This window comes from Telmatherina bonti, assembly GCF_933228915.1.
Source record: "Telmatherina bonti genome assembly, chromosome: 13".
Classification (NCBI taxonomy): Eukaryota; Metazoa; Chordata; class Actinopteri; order Atheriniformes; family Telmatherinidae; genus Telmatherina; species Telmatherina bonti.
The window spans coordinates 9,286,155-9,307,263 of NC_136611.1; the positions used below are offsets into that span (position 1 = coordinate 9,286,155).

Sequence of the window (21,109 nt, forward strand, 5' to 3'; positions counted from 1 at the left end):
GAGATATTTTCTCTGGCTTTGTTTATCAGATCTCAGTACAGCTTGATTTTTGCAAATCATTTCATATTCATGACAAAACAATATATACATGCGATCACTAATATCATTTCACAGCCTCCACTTCACAGTTTATTAGGCAATCATTTCAGATAGACACCATTAGCCACTTACATGTAAGTGCAGCTTTGGATGAGCACTTCTCTGCGCCAGAAAAATTCAGACCTGCAGCACTCGACAGATAAATTGCTACGTCCACTCAAATGCTCGAAGCACACAGCTCACCCACACTAGCAAGGAACCGCTGAATGTTCAGGAACACAATCGAAACAAATGTTATCGTAGCCATACCGCATTCTTGCATGTGTGTGTGTGTGTGTGTGTGTGTGTGTGTGTGTGTGTGTGTGCACTTGCAACGATGAAATAATGGAGTCGGAAATAATTATCCTGTGTTGTCATACATCGATCACCTCGGTATTAACAGAAACACCTTCCCGGGTCACTGAATGCACTGATTATATAAGATCATTTTGGATTCAATTGAGATAAATCAGACTTTGTGAAGTCTGGCAGGTGAATTTACACATTCTTCTGTTTGTCCTTCAGGGCGAAAGAGGCCGAGCAGCTGAAACAGGACCTGCTGGAAGCCAGAGATTCAGAGCGCAGGGCAAAGAACAAGCTGCTGGAGATTACCAGCAAGGCTATGTACAGGGTAAGCCACCTAAGACACACATACGTGTGTATTTACATTCATATAAGCAGCAGGTGTCGAACTCCTCGAGGGCGAGTATCCTACAGGTTTTTGTTGTCTCCGTGGACCGGAATGAATGAATAGGTTGACAAAAAACCTGTTGAATCCATTTGATTTGACTCAGGTGTGTTGGGGCCGGGAAACAAAAACAAGGACTGGAGTTTGACACCCTTGAATAAGCCCTGTAGTTGTAGTTGTAGTTATTTCTATGTGAGAGTCATCGTGTATGTCATAACCATGTTGATTTGTTTTTCTTTGTTCTACATCCAAAACATGACAAAACATAGGCAAGCATGTTGATTATAAGAATTAAAATAAAGATAATCTAAGACCATAAAAAGCAGCTAATTGTTAAATATAAATGACATTTTATAATGCTTAAAAAAATTATTGCAGCATTATTTGTTGTAAATGTGATGCACAGGGTAGCTGCAGGATGCAATCTTACAAAACTGTTTCTTCTTCTGCAGTTTTCATCTGCATTATTTTCATCTTCTGTTTTCTGAAATCTAACATAGAATTCTGAAAGTACAATGTTCATAAGAGAGCAGATAGTACACCCAAATGTGTACAACTGTATGAAGGAAGAGGAGCTGTAACCAGCCTGATGTTGATACCAACCAGCAGACAACCGTTTTATTTTCCTTTTTTTTTTTTTTTGAGGTATTTTTATTGTAGTCTCCACGGAAAGAGTTTAACTTGTTGGTAGACGTCCCATGTGTGGGACATGAAAAATAAATATGTATTTTAACTCTGTTTTTCTTTCAAGTACCTTCATATGGAGATGGAGATGGATTCAGTAAATGCTTATTTCAGATTAGCTGCAATTTACCTTTGAAGACGTACTGCACTCCAGAAGCAGATGATTCTGCAACAATAATGGTCCTGTTTCATCAGCAAGGGTCCAGTGAAGATTAGTCCAGTAAAATATTTGGTTCTTCAAATAATTTTTTATTTTTTTACCGGTAATTACACATTATAAGTGAAAATTTTAGGACTCAGGACCCCTCATCAGGGTATTTATTTGTATTTATACAGAGACTAAAACATACTCCAGAAGTAGTCGTATTAATTAGCTGATTTGAAAAGTGAAAAATGATAAAAACCAGTTCAATTTACTTCAATTCCTCTTTGAACAGCTAGATTACTGCACTAAACAAATACTGTAACACATAAAATTTAAGTTACTAGCTAAGAGTTAAATTTAAAAAATTATTTTTTTAACATTCTTATCTGTCATCACATATTATCTGCAAAATGAATGAAAAGTCTGAAAATTTAGCTTCAAAACTGTAGTTATGCATCTTTAAATACAATATAGCTTTAAAGAAATACTGTTTCCTGCATACATTGTGTACATATTGTACAATGATTAGGAGTCAAACAATACAGCAGTAAATAAACTACACAGATTGTATGTGTTGTGGAGTACTCTGGTACATGCAAAAGATAACTGAGAAGTCAGCATGAAATTATTAAGAGTTAGCCTGCTTCTGCTATCGACTGCTGAGATTAAAATATGCCACAACTTCATTGGGTTGACAATTTTATCTCGACTCCGAAAATCAACATAGATAATCCTTACATACACACGCCGACACGTGCAATTGTAGTCCCTCAGAGCCACACCAAGCTGGAGATAGTTGCATAAGGCAGCCCACGCAACAGCTTGTAACATGTTAAAATTCCACACGCTACACGTCCATCTGCCTGCACACACGTACACACAAACACAAATAGTCATTTAGATGTTCAGTGATGGAAAAATAAACTTTCAGCTACTTATGAATGAAGAGACTTACATATTTACATTTGGCCTGCTGCGCATATGAACAGAAGATTTACTCCTGCTAGAATTGACTCTATACTTATAAAAGGTCTGGGGTGAAAAGTTTATATACATTATATTTTCCATTCCTGTTTGTGTCAGCTTTGGTCGAATGGCCATCTGGGCAATGACAGAACATATATTGAACGTTTCCATCCGGCAGCTTGGATTTATATCCTGAGCATTGGATTTATGTTTGTACTTTGTAGACCTGACCTTATCCTGCTGATTCCTGAGGTTACATAACATTTCACTGGAAATCTTTAAACATATACCGTAGGTGTATGTTCATGGTCTGAAACCATCAAAGCATCCATCCACTTTTTCCACGTTTTTCTTAATTTTTTGTTTTTATTCCCTCAATTTTTCTTCTGTTCCTCTTCTCCTATCATCTGTTGCTCTGTTTTATTTGAAGAATCTCTTTCTTTTCTTTATTCTTACTTTCACTGAACGCTTAAAGAACATAATCTTTTCTTCCATCGCAGGCCCCTGGACTGCCGACTGACAGCATGCCTCAGGATTTCAGCTGCAGCAGGGAGAACCTCAGCTTTGACTTTAAAGACACTGACATGAAACGCCTCTCCATGGAGATCGAGAAGGAGAAGTAAGTTGCCCGACCTGCTCTGTCCATCTCTTCTTATTATTTTGGGCTTTGACTAGTCTAGTTGGCACATTTTACACCATACACAAGACACATGGCAGGAGGAAATGATTAATGATCAGTATGTGTTTGAGAGAGAGATTTAATCAGTGTGGTGTTGCAATGGAGCAACACTAAAGTTTTAAATATGCACATTTTGATTCAGGGGCTCAGTTCAGCATGCAACCCTCAGCATTAGCTGCCAGTGATGTTGCTGCTGGATTTCAGGCAATTTATCTCAATAGCTCTTTGGGTCGATGGTTGCAGACAGCAAAAAGCACATTGGGTGAAGACTGACCCTGGCAGTAGACTTGAATACATTACTTTGCCTCTTAGCTGTTCGGCAATTAGGTGGTGAAGTTTTTTAATAAATTCCATTAAACAGAATCACAGGAAAACAACTTGTTGTTTCTTCAGAGTTCTTGTGGAGGATCTCATTTGTTGCTGATTGGTAGAAGACATTTTGATTTTGAACACATCTTGCATTAATTCATTTTTTTACTAGTAGATTGAAACGACTGGTTTATAATCAAAGTTCAGGAACTTTTGGTTTTCACATACTTTAAACAAGTAAACTGCTTTTTAACTGCATTTAAATATTAATTTTATATCTCATCTTAGAAAATAATGTAAAATATTTGATGTATGGCAAAGAGGGGGGGAAATTTCAGGATATCTGTGTGTGTGAACATTTCTTCCTTTGAAAGGGAGCAAATATCTGATCGCAAATTTCCAGGCATGTGTCCCTGCAGAGACAAACCAGGAGAAACATCTCAGCATTTCTATATGGCATAAAAAAAAAGACCTAAGTTTTATTTAAGAAAATAAAAAGAAATGCTATAAAAAGAAAGAAACTTGAACTTTCACACTTTCTGGAGTAATTCCATCTTACAGAGTATGTGGGGAATTAGTGTTCAGAGAGCACACGTCTCTTTCCCAGTTTGGAAGAAGCAAAGATTCTGAAGATGAGCAGCATTCAGCACAAATGCAGTTACGTGCGTGTGTGTGTGTTAGGTCCACTTGAAATGCTCCTGGTACTGATATTGTTTTCTGTATGTGTATTCAGAATGAGCAACGCAAAAACCAGCAAAAATGTGCATTAATTAATTCATAAATGCGATAATACTGTGATATTGTGTCCATCCCAAATTAAATAACAAATGTACATGCTGCTGGATTATAATGTATATAATTTATTAATGTATTCCACTGTCCGTAACGTCTGTATGTTTCTAATGATTCACATTACTTCTACTGCGTTTGCTTGTATCAAACAGGATAGCAGCTCACTATCTACCTGCTATTTGTCTAGGGTCGAGTACATGGAGAAGAGCAAACATCTGCAGGAGCAGCTGAATGAACTGAAGACAGAGATCGAAAGTCTGAAGCTGAAAGAGAGGGAGACGCCTTTGGACATCATTCACAACCAGAACACAGAGCAGGGAACCAGCAAGCACAGCAACTTTAAAAAGGTAGCTACCAACTCAGCTTCTGACTGTATGATGCACACAGCTTTCACTGTACATGCTAAAACAGAAAAATAAAAATAAAATACTCCTAACATGGTGACATTACACCCTCATCCAAACCTTTGTGTACACACACTCATGCACAAGGCGTTTAATTTGACAGATGCTCTTATTTTGCAGAGCAGCGATGTGATTGAAGTTAAGTTCACTTCCAACAATACACAATCGCAGATGTGACCTAAATTCTTCTGAAATTTAGGAGGAAAAGAAGATAAATTAAAAATGCTGCTGTCAAAATCAAGTCCTATTACACAACAGGCTGTCAGCACAGTGGAGTAGTGCTCTGTCAAAATGTATTTACTTTTCCTTAAAGGTTTAATATGCGACTTTTCATTGAGTCAGACGAGGGCAGAAGACGCCAACCTCTAAACATACTCAGCAAAATAAAACTGGAAACGAAATACCAAATTTAAGTCCTTATATTTTGGCCCAAACTGTCCTATTTAGACTCAGATCTCAGGCTCAACCAGAGAAGGTGGGCTCTTCAATAAAAGAGAAGCTCCACATTCCCAGAGTTCACACAAACACACGTAAACACAACCAACACACACAAACACAAGCAATTCTGTCAAGAAACAAAAAACAAAGCATTTATGAGCAGGGAATCTGGGGTTGGCAGCAGGAGAACGGCTGCATGCTTTGATAAGAATATCATACAATCTATCTGCACATAGCAGGTTGGAAGGGAATAAGAGGAAAGACTGAGATATACCAAGTTATATAAGACGTAGAATGAAAATGTCTTTCTGTGGGCTTAATGTTGTGATGTTTCGTAGTTGTAACATGAATTAATGAGGCCCTAAAATTTCTGTAATTTACAGAACTTGCCTGTAAAAATTGAATCTGTTGTAAAACTTGGAATATTGTGGAATTTGCTCGTACGAGGGCGTGATATGCTTTTCCCTTGAATCCAAGATTTTTCACCATGTGTCAGCCAGAAGAAAATCTAAATTTAAATATATATTATAATCCTGTGACATCACTAGAGCTGACAAGTTTCTCCTAGAGAAACACCAAAGGCTGAAAAGTTGTTCAGGAGATCTTTACATTGGAAACAAGGTCAAGCGCAGTCTGAAAATAGGAGTCACCTCTATGAAACTAACTTGCTCGTGTTTGGCTAGCTCAGGAGGAAGAGCAGTCGTAAGCTGGGGGATCGATTCCAGGCTTCCTCTGACTAAAATGCCAAAGTGTCCTAGGGCAAGACACTGAACCCCAAACTGCCCCCCAATGTGCCTATCGGGGTATGAATGTGTTGAATGAGTGTGTGTGAATGGGTGAATGTGGCAAGTAGTGTAAAGCGCTTTGAGTGGTCTGTATGGCTAGAAAAGCATTATAGAAGTACAAGTCCATTTACCATTTAGCTGGAGGCGTCTAGAAGAAGATCCATGGGAAAAAAAATGGACGGCTGTCACATATTAGAAACCAAAATAAGCTCAATTGGTTGAGCAGCTAGCTTCTACACAAAAGCTACACGTCTTCATAAAGACCTCAAGAGTCGAAATAAACATATTTGTATGAAGAAATATTTACCTATTGAACTATTAATAATGTATATATTCACCACATGATTAAACACCCACGACCTTGCAGTCAACATGTCCATTTGGGGCCTATAATAGTTAAATTTGGGCAATATGGGTACAGAGGACATGGACTTGACCTGGGCAAATTTTGCAGGTCCCATGTGGTTTCAGGTCACTTCAATAAACTGGGCCAAGTTCAACAGGGCTGGCTAAATGGGTCCCACGTTGGGCCCCAGCGGAAACCCAGTCAGAACCAGTTTAAACAGGACCCCTCTTATTATAACAGACGGTCCTCGGGTTATGCGGTTCTCGACTTACGTCATTTTGACTTTACAATGCCCATCAAATAAATGTAAATAAAAATAAGATAGAGCAAGTTTTGAAGTTATGAGGGTCCACGGACGCTTCTGTGACGCGTGACACGGAGGCTGAGACAACGCCTCAGTGCGTATTGTAATTGCCTGTAAGGGGTGGAAAAATCGAATCGAAAAATCGAATATTGAGAATTTTTTTCTTCACAATTTGAAAATTGATTTTTTTTTTTTTTCAAATAAATAATAATAATAATCCATTCTAAATTTTTGTAATTTTTATTGTTTTTATTGATCTCTTTACTTGTCTTCTTGAGCATTATAGTAGCAGAATGATGGTCTGGCTACTGGGATGTTTTTTCCTAGTTGCAAACAACAAAATTGACAAGCAGAAAAGTTTTGTGCGTTTTTTCTTGTTTTTAGTTTTGTGAGAATCGTAATTTAACTCAAATCGACACCCAAAAAAAAAGATCGGAATCGAATCGGGACTAAAGCGTATCATCACAGCCCTGTTGCCTGTACGTTTTTTTCATGTTTTTTGACAGAATTTGATGTATAATACATGTATTTAGATAGTTCTTTAGTGATCAAGGGGGCAATTTGGGGTATTTAAGGATAAAAACCCGACTTGCTTGGAATTTCCGGTTACGTCGCAGCGGAAGTAACAGAACGTGTCCATAAACCGAGGACCGCCTGTATTATTACTAGAAATGCACGCTGGCTAAATGGGTCCTATGTTGGTGCCCATGTTGGGCCCCACTGGAAACCCAGTCAGAGCCAACTTGAAACTCAAATGGCCAAACACAGATGAAGCCATCGTGGAAGCTGCGAGTGGGCACACCCATGTGGAACCCTTTTCCACAGCCCAGATTTAACCCTTATGGGGCCCACGTGAACTTGCTGACTGGGCTTTTTGGGGTAAAAATGAGGTTATTTAGTAAAACAAAATAGAAAACATGGAATTAGGGAAAAAACAAAACAGAATCTGGAAAGAGACAGATTCTATTTGAATTGAAATATCATACTGTGTATTGGAATTTTGAATAACTTAATAGCTTTAATAACAATGATGTCTGACACGGAGGAGCGCATTCTTAATGCATCATTGTTTCAGTACAGATGTCTCTCAGCCGTTCGATAACGTGTAAATGGGTTGTAACATTAATTTCAACAACCTCTTCTTACTATTAACTCAGTATCTGATCGTTTTCTCCTGTACGACATGTGTGTCGCCGTCTAACATATCATTATGTCATTGATTCTCATTGCAACCTTCTTCACTTGCACACCCGGTAAATTCTCAGCCTTGAAGTTCTTTGATGGAGCCTGCTGGGGGGAGTGGGAGGGATCTTTTATCTGTTACCATTACCTCTGAAAGTGTACAGTGACTACTTGTCTTCAGTTTATTAATATAGAAAAGGTTTTTACAACAAATGAGAGAGAAATCTGCGCGGCTTTGTGCATCAACGCAGCCTACTCATCTCTGTCAGTGCCTGATTAAGTAATGAACTGAAATAACACAAAATGTGACTCTTTTAGCTTCAGGGTTATTTCATAATTGATTGGTCAGAGACGTCGTAATCAAAAGCAAATTTCTATTTTCACCATCCTCTGATGAACTGCCAGATTAGACTCGTTCCCCTTTATCTCGCTCCTCCAGTATCTCCCACATTTCATTAAAAAGTATGATGCTAAATTTTTTTGTGATGTTTCTATTACATTGGATAAAGTCCGTCCCTTATCCTGTTTGTCTCCGGGTGTAAAATGTACTCGTTTAGGCAGGACTAATTGATTTTTCCTCAGCTATTAGTCATCTGGATTGATGGGGGCACTTCTCTTATCCAAGAAAAGGAGCTGGGTTAAAAGTGTTGGTTTAATCGAACAGGAGGAAGCCTGCATTCATCTTATTAGAGAAGGATTTGGGAGGGGCGCCACAGCATTGCAGAGTGAGGTGATGGCGGTGGTGGAGGGGACTAAGAGTAAGGCCATGCTAAAAGAGGTGAGGAGTTTAGTAAAGGCTGGGACTGAGCAAAACTGTTCAAAGGATATAGTTTAAAGGAGGCTTAGTCATTGAGAAGTGCTGAGAATGCACTGAGGAGTTGATGACTGGAGGGTGGTGGTGGGGTTGGGGGAGGATGCTGGGAAAACAGGGGCAGAGGGAATGTGGATCACAGCACATATGTTTGAACCAAAAGGATCAGAAAGAGCTGCATTCCCAGACAAAGTTTTCTGCAACCAGCCTGTTTTTGCTCTTTATGATAAATGAACGTCTTCATATCACAGCCCAGTGCCCTTTGCTCTGCTCTCAGACCACAGCCGGACCGGTAAGGAGAGCTTATTCCTGTCAACTACCCCATATTTATTATTATTTTGCTTCCTAGGAGCCAGACTCTTGTAATCTTTGAAAGCAGTCATACACATTATCTCTCAGGAGGTTCTTTCTTTGGATTTTATTCAACATTGACTGCTTTGTCTTCCCATTTTCATACCAAATCTTGTACCTGACCACTTTCAGAGTAATTTCTTTTAATCTATACACAGGTTAAAGCGAGACAGAAAAACACGCGTTTGTCTCGTTTTGATGGCACATTGACATTATGTACATTCCTGGAGCCTAATGTTGCTCTGCAACATTCTGAGGTTGAGCAACAGCATTTCACAACTTTTACCTCATGGCTATGGGGTCACTTTACAGCTGAGTTTTGCTTTATGCACTACGTCGCACTCTGGATAACTGGATAACATTGTTGATAGCTGGGCCGAAAAAAAGAAAAGAAAGGGACAGAGCAAGATAGAAGACAAGAGTCAGACAGACTTTTACTGAAAGGAGAGGGCCCAGTGTACAGGTAGGATGCAAAATGGATGCAGAATTAGCTGTTTTGGGTGGCTCCTCTCTGGGAAAATCTGACAAAGTTTGGTATTACTATTTGAAAACTAAGTAATGATTCAAGCATTAAAAGAAAAAAAAAGGCACATAACTCAAGAAAACAAGTGTTGTGTCTATCTATAACAGACTACCAAGGTTGTGGTGGAGGTGAGGACCCAAATGCAGGTATAGGAGCCAGAGATGCAGAATTAAGGTTTAATTGAAGAAGACTGAACTGAACCGAAGCAAACACAGGTGGCTAACACAAACAATGGACCAGCAACTGGAAATAGAAACCACGGGACCCCCTCAGGAACAAGAATCAGAGGAGGAACGTACATTTCCGGGACCCCCTCGGGAGCAGGAATCTGCAGCGCCCACCGGGACCTGGGCGCTGGCAGCAACGTGGACCCTGGAGCAGGTGGCTTCATAACCAGTCTGGTTCCCATTAAAACCAGACTGTACCACCCTGTCTACTGGCTCTGGTTCCTCATCCAGACCAAGCAGCATTCCCACAAGTTCGCTGGATGTAATGATCACTATGTCCTTCTGCTTACTGTGCTTGGACCACCGCCTTCTTCTGGGACATGAGCAGGGACTGCTGGAAAGCATGGGATCAGGCTCTTTATATGTCGGGAGCTTCTTGGCTGCCTCTCAGCACAAGAACTCCAGAATCGTCACTCCTGCTGGGTCCAAGTTTGGCTGGTCCATTCTGTCACGGTGGTGTGGAGGTGAGAAATCCAGAGATGCAGGGGAAAAAGGTGTTTTTAAACCCCAAAAACAAACACTGTGGGGACGCAGACACAGGAGAATAGGACTAAACACATGCACACACAAACAATGGACCAGCCACTGGTGGTAGAAACCAAGGGGCATAAATACTGAAACAGAACAAGACACAGGTGAAATGGATGAAACTAATGAGACCAGGTGAATCTAACCAACAAGAACAAAGGCTACACAGGAAACAAGACAAGTGAACTAAACAGGGAAAATCTACAAGCTAAAACAGGAAACCACAACTAAGATTCAAAACACACATCATGACACAGACAAGTTACCAAAGAAGCTATTTTAAATGACGTCTTTAGGCACTTTGGTCCTGGCATACTGCCATAAATACATCCCCTGTTCTGTTTCTTTTGTTCAGTTTCTTTTGTTGCACATTTGAAAAACACATCCACACATTATGTATATATATATATATATATATATATATATATATATATATATATATATATATATATATATATATATAACATACATAGGGGGAAAAAAAATGCTGCAAAAAACTTGACACATGACCTGAGAGATGCAACTGGACCTCGAGCTGTTCCATCTACAGTTCATTAAGTCCTATCAGAAATGTCAAGAAGCAATTCTCAAAGAAGGGAGATGAACAAGAAAGAGAAACATGTAAAATGACAGAAACTGGATGGAGAATCAGTGGCAACAGTTCTTACAGAGTAAATCCTCCCAAGTACCCAGACCTCAACATTACTGGAGCAATGTGGGCTATCTTGACAGAGAATGGAACAAAAGGCAGCCAACATCTGAAGAAGAGCTCTAGAGGGTCCTCCAAGATGCCAAGATGAAATGACAAGAAAGCTGGTCTAAGAGCGTTCAAGCTGCTGTAAAAATAAAGCGAAATATTGTATTTGAAGCTAATCAGAATTGTGCATGATTAGATTTTCCCTTCAAAATTTCTGGTTTTTTTTTTTTAGTAAATTTCTGCAGCTACTTCCTATTTTCCTGGCAAAATATAAAAAAATCACAATAGCTTTTGAGATTTTTTTTTAATCTATCATGCTGCATATTGCTGTATTTGAAGTGACACACAAAGGGGGTCAACCATCATGGCCCCTTCTCCTTGAACTAAACACACAGAAGGATCTCTTCTGGAAGAAGCTTATTATTTTATGCCATCCGCAGCGTTAATACACTGATTAAATTATTCTTTCAGTGTGGAAGTTACATACTGTATAGTGTGATATTAGATAATTACACATCAGTAAACACACTCAGGTCCTCACACTTCCAAGTGTAGTTGTGGTTTATCTTTCAGTCATTACAGTGCGAGCTAATCTGTAAATAATAAACAGTAAATCCCATATTATCTGTTTGGATTTGCTGAAGTCCTTCGCTGACTTTTTCCAGAAATAATCTGGATTGTCCAAACTTTCTACAGTCAAATATTTACCATAGAAACAACGTTATTTTCCTGCACCCTACAGATGTGACAGGGAGAAAAAGGTTTCCCAAGCCAATTTGAAGTCATCATCTGTTTTCTGTTGCATTAGTCAGCGGCTTGCTGTTCTCTAAGGGTTAATTGAAGTGAATTAATCCAGCACCAGCTCATTCAGACCTGGACAGTAAAGCAATTAACGGCTCTTCCTCTGACTGGCTTTGATCTTCAGCTCTTCTCTGCATCTGTTTCATTCTCTGGAGCAGAGTTTTCAAAGCCGTCAGAGCTTTAGTGTCATCCTGTTGTAAACCCTGATTGAGGCTGACTTTTTGTTTCAGTTGATGTAAATTAAGATCGCTGATTCACTCTGCGGTGATGCACTTCTCACTTCATCAGTCAGAATAAACAGAATAATTCATTATGTAGTGCTGTTTACAAAGAACTTCCATCTTTAGCATTTTAAGTACATTTGACTGGTAATTGCTCTAAAGAGGTCACTAAAATGGATGCAACTCACCATGTTTCACCGTCATATGTGCAATTTAGAAACACTCTGGAAACTATAAAATGGGAACATGTATGTATACTGACTTTAAAACCAACAAGAAGGGAGAATTTATTTAGCTGGTTTGTCTGATTTTGATGCTCCACTCCACTGATTTCAACCAGTTCAACATGACTCAGGTCCTTGTTGTAATGAGTTACCCTGAGGATCCGTAATTCAGCCACACACAGGGAGTTCTGGACAAATGACCAGTTTATTGGTGGAGGAGTATGAACAGAAGATCAGTCCAGGGGAGTGGTCTGCAGAAGAAACCAGGCAACAGCTGGGAGGTAAACAGGATGGCAAAATACTCGTCCAGGCAAAGACAAGGCTCAGAGATCCAAAGACAGGCAGGGTCGGTAACCAGAAGAGCCGAAAGGTAGCGGTGTCCGTCGAGGGCAAGGCAAGGAGGGTAATCCAGGGGCATGAAGCAGAGGGTCGGCAACTGAGGAACAATCCATAGAACGCTGGAACAAAACTAGACATAGGTCTGATTATTATCTGGCAGAAAAGGAGGGATTGGAGGGAGCTTAAGTAGGCAGTGAGAGAAAAGGAAACCAGGTGAACTGAATGAGGTAGCAGAGGCAATTAGGAAGCCAGCAGGTGGATCGAGTAACCAATGATGAGCGCCAGGAGATCAGGGTGGCAAAAACATGACACTTGTGATCTTTAAAGTTATGAAAGTTTAAGAAATCTTAATTATTGTGTGGCCAATTTTTTTGTTTTATTGGCTTTCAGTGTAAGACGTTTTAGACGTTTTCACTCAGCAGATTGTAAAGATCTGAGTTATTAATTTGTGTTGTAACTTTTCCATTGAGCTCATCACAGTAAGTTTGTGTCTTTGTGGTGTTATTTAGACCATTTTTCTAACATAGTTTACTTACTTAGGAGTAATCTGAAAGTGTAGATGGAAACAGTAATCGGGTTCCCCCAAAATGACGGACCAAGCTATGATGTGCATTCTCTGTACATTTTTCGCAATAATCTTTCCTGTATGAACAGCATCAGAGGCAGTAAGATGTCTGACATGTTGCACCACAACATGCTGTTTGTCTATTTCTCTCTTTGGTTCACTGAATAGTCCGTTAGCTCTCACACTGCAAGTAAACAGCACCAGGGTTCATTTGCAAGTGACCTGAGACCCCTGCACACGTCGGAGCCATAGACTGTATATAAAGAGATGGGCGGAGCCTCCGCGACGTCACCCGTAGGTTTCTGAAGAGCTGAATTGAAGCTCGGTGGGCGGTTCCTACCGTCGCCATCTTGGCAAGGGCATGCGTGTCGTCTCACCCGGAAAATATAAATATGGGCAAAGAGGTGGAGCTGAGAGGGGGGCTGTGAGCATCATGGTGGATGATTGACATCGAGCTTTCTGTAGCTAAAAGCTAACCCCGAGCTAACCCGGAGATAACAGGAGCTAACCAGCTAATGGAGGAAAGCGGGCTAAAGCTAAGTCACGTTGTTAACCGGCTAAAAATGGCGGTTGTTCTACATTCTTCTAACTTGAAGCAGGAGATCGGGTACCTGTCAATCAAAAGGACACACCCATAAATATGGCTAACTTTGAGATTAAATTACTTTTAAACCGGCGAGTTAGAAAAAAATTCACTCCCCCCGCTGTTGTCATGAAGATAAACCTGACCTATTAAACTGTAAGTGGATCTTTGAACCAGGCTGTAAACATGTTTATTTCTGCTGTGAAGTTGGTCTTTTTAACATGGGGTCGATGGGGATTTGCTCTGTTTTGGAGCCCCTAGTGGATGTAGGGAGAACTGCAGTTTTATGCACTTCGCATAGGCTTCACTTTTAAACGTCGGAGGTTGCCGCTTGGTCGGAGCAGACCAGGGTAATCCAAGTGTAAAGAGGTTTAGTTGTGCAATGTACAGTCACAGTCACAGTGCCACCTAGTGGAAACAAGAAGTTCACTTAATCATACTTTTAATATTGTTTTCAGGATGTGTTGGACAAATCATGTGAAGCAGCATGAATTCTTTAGTGGGTTTCTTCTGTTGTTTCATTGAAGGCAATAGAAGTGATTTGTAACTCCAGGCCTGTTGAGTTGCCTTTTTCTGAAATAAATCCTCTCCACTTGTTAAATACCAAATTTTGATGCTAAAATAAAGAATTTGATATTTACCTGCTGCTTTTACTCAAGTAACCCGAGGTGCTTCTTCATTACTAATTCATTAGGAAAGCAACAGATCGTGAGCATGAACTAAATAAAAACAGAGCGCTTCATCTTTTAAATGTCACACTTTGAGACATTTGAGTCGTGAAACACTGCTAAACCTGGACAAACATAGTCGACTCAGATGATGCAGCCAGCTCCTCAATTTGCCATGAAAAACAATATAGGATGCCACAGCTTACAGCTAAGCACACACACTCGCTCATACACACAAACCAGTGAGCTGTTGACAGCTGGGAAATGATAAAAATGGGAAGTCTGGAAGTCTTCTTTCATCCAGTAATATTGTTGACCATCCAGGACATAACTTTACAGGATCTTGTACAGACTGGCTGTACTGGTCCCTGTTGATCTCTGTCCTATAAACTTTACTGTCCTCTCCTCCACAGCTAACACTGCAGAGCACCAAGTCCAGGGTGGCCTTCTTTGAGGAGCTCTAAACTATAGACGCATAAGCAGCGAGGGATCTGGAGCCCGAGACCCACTCCAGTCTACATGCCTCCTCAGTGGTCCTTGCAACACTACAAGACCTTCCGCTCCACTCGTTGGGAACTCCTAACGAACACTACGGGCAAAAAACAACAAACGCTGCCTTGACCTGCGATAACTCCAGGAGCCTGAACAATGTTGAATTTCTTCCTGCACTAAATCTGAGATTCATCAAAAGAGAAACATGAGTGTGTGTTTACATTGAGAGTGCTTCACATTCTCCAGGAATATTTTGAAGTGAGCTTGCATTTGGGATTTATTAATATCAGAGAATAAAGTCTTGACTGTGTGAAAGGAGAAAGAAGCTGCGCTGCTGCCATCCCGCTGTGGATCTAATAAGGCTGTTTTTGTGGAGTTTAGAATAGTTAATATATCACGTCAGACTGGCGCGACCTACATTATGTGAGTTAACTCTACCTTGAACAAAATATTTTATATTCAGCCGTTATATGAAGCAAAACATTTTATTCTCATTAACTACTGTCTTCTTAAACACACTGACCAGTTATTATAATACCTTCCTGCTGCATGTTTATGCAGCAAACAGAGATTATCATAAACTAAAAGAGCCATTTATTGTTAATCAAGAGGGTTTATGATCTGTGGAGGACATTCAGCTGTTACTCTTTACCACAATGAAGCTTTAATATGTAGCAAAAGATCTGCCTCTAGTTTTACAGTGACTGTAGACAACACAGCGTTAACCGTAATGCCTTGGGATCTATGTTTACATGGTGTGTGTGTGTTACATATCAGATCAGAGTGTGTATGCACTCTGGTCTGCTCGTGCAACTGAGGAGCCCATTTAGGCTGACGGTTCTCTGAATTCAAACTGGACATTGTCATGGAAACACAAATCAGCATCTATTTTGATTTCATATGTATTTTTGCATTAATGTGCTATTTCCCACTGAAAGCAATTTATTTTACAGAATGATAATGTGAAATAAATAAAATATGTATTTCTCTTCATATTTGCATTAAACAGGGATAATAAGCTGCGAATTGAATTAAACTTGGGGAACAGTTTAACTTCCTTCATCGCTGCATTTACATTTTTACAGTGTAACAGATACGTATATATGTTTTGCATGTGAAATAAATGAATATCAGGTCTGACTTATTTTTGTGTGTGTGCAAGGTTTTTATTTTTCCCCATCCAAAAAAAGATCTTTGTGTTATTTTGGCAGACTCTGATGAATGTTGGCTTTGATGTTGCTGGTTGCCAAGAGCGTCTTCCACCCGACCCAAGCAGACATCCAATTACACCTTTGAAACAAATCGAGTGTTACATAAGCACCATCCATCTCGTGTCAGATCACATACCCTGTTTGCTTGAGTGACAAGGTCTTTGTGTGTGTGCTTCTGTGCTTACGGATGCGTGGGCGAACTGGTTGACTTGCGTGTTCCGTGCGTTGCGCCCCGGCATCTCTTGTGTTTCACCGCATTAACACTTGAGTTTGTGCTGGTGGCTTTGGCTCCCCTCAGACCTGACAGCATGGCGCTGAGTTCAGGGGCGTTTCTCCACAGCCATGTCACCTCTGGGCTGAGCCGGAGCATGGCTATCTTCCCTCGGCTTGTCAGCTTTGTGACAGAGAGGAGTCTTGAGGAGCTGATTCTCCGCAGAGGGACGAAAGTGGTGGGGTATGCAGGGTCATCAGGCAAACCGACAGATTCCTCTTCATTGCCCCCTCGGCGCTGTCCTCTGAGGGAGGCAGGAAGAGGGGAAGACATGGGAAGAATCCCGTTTTTGTCATTCGTGTATTCTCAAGGGATCATGCTTGACGTCACGTCTGCGTATGCTGTGGTGTACATGCAAGCACACCCACCTTACAACAACATGGAGCTTTTCAGTTTATAGTGGGGCGGAAGTGTTGATGTGCACAGAGCCTGCAAAAGGCTTGAATCTAAAACAGTAAAATGCCTACATTTGCAGATGTTTGGGTACAGCTGTGTGTAAAATGATCATTGTTCCTTTAAATTATTGAATTGAATTGAATGTCTTTATTATCATTGCATGTTTACAACGAAATTGAAAAAGTGCAAACCGTCATAAGGTGCAAAAAAGAGGTCAAATAAATATAAACATGTAAAATTAAAAACACATAAAACTATTAAAAAATAGTTCTAATATATCCATTCATGTAGCATTTATTGCCTTGATGGCATTGGCATAAAAACCGTTTCTGAGTCTGTTTGTCTTTGTTTTTAGTGTCCAGTAGCGTTCACCTGAAGGTAACAGCTTAAAGAGTTGATGTCCAGGGTGGGATCCCTGAGGATCTGTTTAGCCCTCCTGAGGTTAAAATTATGTAGTGGAACAAAAACATTGAGTCACATTCCGATCCACAAACACGTGATTTGTGTTAAAATTCACATTAAGATGTATAATCATGTTGAAATTATATTGTTATTACATTTTGTCAAACCTTAGATTACACTGAATTTCCTTTCAGTCACTTAGCTGAAAGTTTTTGTCCAAAATGACTTAAAAGAGAACAATAATGCTAATAATGTAAGTAGTGTAAGCATGAAAAAACAGGTGTAAGTTGCTGGTTAACAGAGGTGGCAATTCCTGGTCCAGAAAGTAGAAATCCTGCCATGTTTTTGGATCTACCTGTACATTTAGAAGAGGTTTTTTCACTAACAGGCTTGTTTACCTGGCAAATAAACTCTGCTCATTAAATTCAGCTCATTTGGTGACTGGTTGGAACAGCTGCTTGACTGGACGTTTACTTTCTGGACCAGGAGTTGCCACCTCTGCTGGTCAGTCATGTTTACATTGTTTTACGTCAAGTTGAATCTTTAAGAGATGCTCCGGTTGTATTTGGTGGCTCATTTCAACAGTCTGGACCAGGGGTGGGTCACTCCGGTCCTCGAGTGCCGCAGTCCTACAAGTGTTGGGAGTTTCCCTGCTGCAACACAGCTGACTCACATCAGACTGCTGCAGAGCCTGACATCCAACTGCATCCAACTGTCTGCTAATTACCCACTGATTTGCAGCGGCTGAGTTGAAGCAGGGAATTAAACTCTCAACACGTGTAGGACTGCGGCTCTGAGGACTGAGTTGCCCACCCCTGGTCTGGACTGACACCTGTATGGATGGCAGTATGAGAAGATGTTCCTGAAAGGCTGAGAAGAAGAATATGCCTGTATGACTGATTTTTGATGACTGTGTGGACCAGGAACTCTGAATAAGTAACACTTGAATTTGGTTCAGGTGGCCATCAGTCGGCAGTTAAAGTTCAGTGAGTAATGGAGGGATGTCTCCTTTGTGGATGAATTAGCATTTCCACTGTAGGCAGAAGTTTTGACGTGCTGAGTCAGGTCCAGTTTCAGGTTTCTCCTCAATGCAAAGAAACAAGTGCAGCATAATGAGCAAAGGACAAACTGATCATTACTCACATCAGTCAACAGAAGATAACCGAGTAGGTAATTTTTATTGAGTGATTGACTTCACTCAGTGATGGAGCGAGGTTGTGTGTGGTCTGTCATGTGGTTCAGAGACACCAGCAGCTGATGTTTATGCTTAAGGTTTGGGCTCATTTGGTAGTAATGATCCGTGCAGTTTGACATCGTCAGTGACACCAGTGGCACAAAGTTATTTGTTGACTGGGCCAATGGAGGTGAAACATCTTGCAAAGACAAGTAGTTCCAGTGCCAGGCCCGCTGATGGAAAGGTGATGGAGTGAACATGTTTTTCTTGGCCATGATATTGTGAAGGGATGATTTAAGCCAAGAGTGTTCCATCGCAGAGTTCACAGACGACATGATGGGATGATTAAACCTTTCAAAAGCTGTTGAGTGGTCTAGACAACAAAAGAGCTGAGAACTGTGTTGCAGCCTTAGCTGCCTTTACAGCTTCTGTTAGATGCTAGAGCTTTCTCTGTAGGATAGTTAGCTAGCAAGAAGAAAAGTTTTTTCGCAGAATTTATCTGATGAAAAATAAATCTAAAAATCAACCTTGTAATGTTCAGTTTATTGACAATGTACATTTGCAGCAAGCGAGAGGTCTCGGGAGCTCTACTTGCAGCTCAGGGTGTTACAGCGTCTTTTAGCTTACACAAACAAGCTTCGCCTGGCAGCACCAGTCAAAACAACTGCTAGCTGAAGATGATAATAGACACAGTTGAAACAGCCCTTTACACAGAACATTGAACTTACTAATACAAGCTTTCTGAACTACTTTATGCAGAATACATTTTGTACCACATAAAAGAACTTTAATAAAAGGAGTAACACATTAAAAATATGCTATGTGTCTAATTTCCACTACAGTACCCCTTTAGCTGAGCTAATGTGCTTTGCTAGAGACTACTGACAGTTCCAAGCTGTGTTACTGGACTTTTACCAAAATATCATGTTTCCTTGCTTAATTAGGCAAACAAAGAAACGATGCCACCGCTTTGTACAAACTGAAGTCATGAAGAGCAGAAAGGGCATGGAATTATGCTGAAACAACACAGCTGATCCTTAGATGATATAGGATGTTTTAGGCAGACGTATTGTTCTCAAAGTTTAGTATCATCCCTCTTTTTGTTACCATCATTAAAGATGAGCAAACACACTGAAAAAAACAAAAACTGAGATTTTTATCATTCTGAAGCACACAAGAAGCTCATGAGCTGCATTGATAAGCCACAGATTCCTCTGCACACTGTCACAACTGTACTGTTTAGAAAGATAAGTTATTCCAGACAAAGAAGTGAGAGAGTTAATAAATGAGATTATATAATGCAAAAGTGTCACAAGACTTTTTTTTTTTTTAAAAACAACACTTTCACAGGTGCAGCAAAATACAGTTTTATCAGTGAAAACCTTGCACCACTTATAAGACTTGCATTGCCACTGCAAGGTGCCCAATGATTCTGGAAGTGTGTGTATAAATATAGTAACATACAGGCGCACACACACTGTTGGTGATCTCAGTTAGTATCGACACACTCTCCTCTCCTGTAGCACTGAGTGCATGCAGGTGGGTTGATAACCAGGGAACCTCCTACTGATTTAATCTCACAACAGCAGAGCCAGAAGGAAGAAAAAAATGATTTTTTTTCTTCATAAAATCAAGTATGCTGTGAGCAGCATCCATCCATCTATCCATCCATTCATCCATCCATCCATCTATCCATCCATTCATCCATCCATCCATCTATCCATCCATTCATCCATCCATCTATCCATCCATCCATCTATCCATCCATTCATCTATCCATCCATTCATCCATCCATCCATCTATCCATCCATTCATCCATCCATCCATCTATCCATCCATTCATCCATTCATCCATCCATCTATCCATCCATCCATCTATCCATCCATTCATCTATCCATCCATTCATCCATCCATCCATCTATCCATCCATTCATCCATCCATCCATCCATTCATAGGCTGCTCTTGTAAATGGTACTATGTCTCAAAGGGACTACCTATATGAATAAAGGTTAAATAAATTAAAACAATTCCATCATTCTAACCCATTTATTCCAGTGCAGGGTTACAGAGGGACTGGAGCCTATCCCAGCAGCTACGTGGGAGGTGGGGTGCACCCTGGACAGGTCACTAGTCTACAGTTGTAATCATTAAATTTGAACTTAATAAGCTTAAACGAGTGGTTTCTGCTCTTGTTCCATAGTTTGTGTTGTATGTGTTGCAAACACCATGAAATCGTCTCATATGATCTTATTGAAAGCATTAGCTTTGCTGCATGGTGGTTTGATCTTTCGCACCGTCACCTCACATCTAAAGAAGGCTCCTGGTTCTCTCTGAATACTCTGATCTCCATCCAACATTTTAAAAAGTGATTCTTCATTGACCTTAGAAGATAAATGTGTCTGTCTCAGCCCTGTACTGGACTGGTGCCCTGCCTTTTACCTAGTAACATCTAAAAAGTTTTAGGTCACTGTTGATCCTGAATTTGATTTAGAGGGTAAAGAAAATGATTGATCCATGGATGATTGGACAATTATAACGGAAATGAGCAGATGTCTCATGCACATATCATATATCATGCACAAACACATCCTACTGTAAATTTCTTTCATAAACTGATAGAAAGGAAATAAATGGCCATTTTCCATTAGTATCAGCTTTTCTCAGCTTAACGCGGTTTGTAGGGTTTTCCACTAGGCTTTTGTATGCCACTATTGGTCAGGGGCGTGGCCAATCAGAGGTCAGGGTCAGAGAGCGACATCTCAGGGAGAGTATCTCCAACTCACAAGTTGCTTACATTATGTGACAAGCAATGCCGCAACAAA

The 21,109-nt window shown here is 40.3% G+C and overlaps 1 protein-coding gene across 1 annotated transcript in view; it reads left to right on the forward strand.

The window, feature by feature from the left end:
- Window positions 1–15,875, forward strand: part of nf2a (NF2, moesin-ezrin-radixin like (MERLIN) tumor suppressor a) — a 41,670-nt gene extending 25,795 nt beyond the window's left edge. The window contains exons 13-16 of the mRNA XM_079251807.1: window positions 604–709; window positions 3,062–3,180; window positions 4,529–4,688; window positions 14,752–15,875. Coding sequence (XP_079107933.1) covers window positions 604–709; window positions 3,062–3,180; window positions 4,529–4,688; window positions 14,752–14,802 — 436 coding nt within the window. The 3' untranslated portion in view covers window positions 14,803–15,875. The remainder of the gene's footprint in view (window positions 1–603; window positions 710–3,061; window positions 3,181–4,528; window positions 4,689–14,751) is intronic.
- Window positions 15,876–21,109: the final 5,234 nt, after the last annotated feature.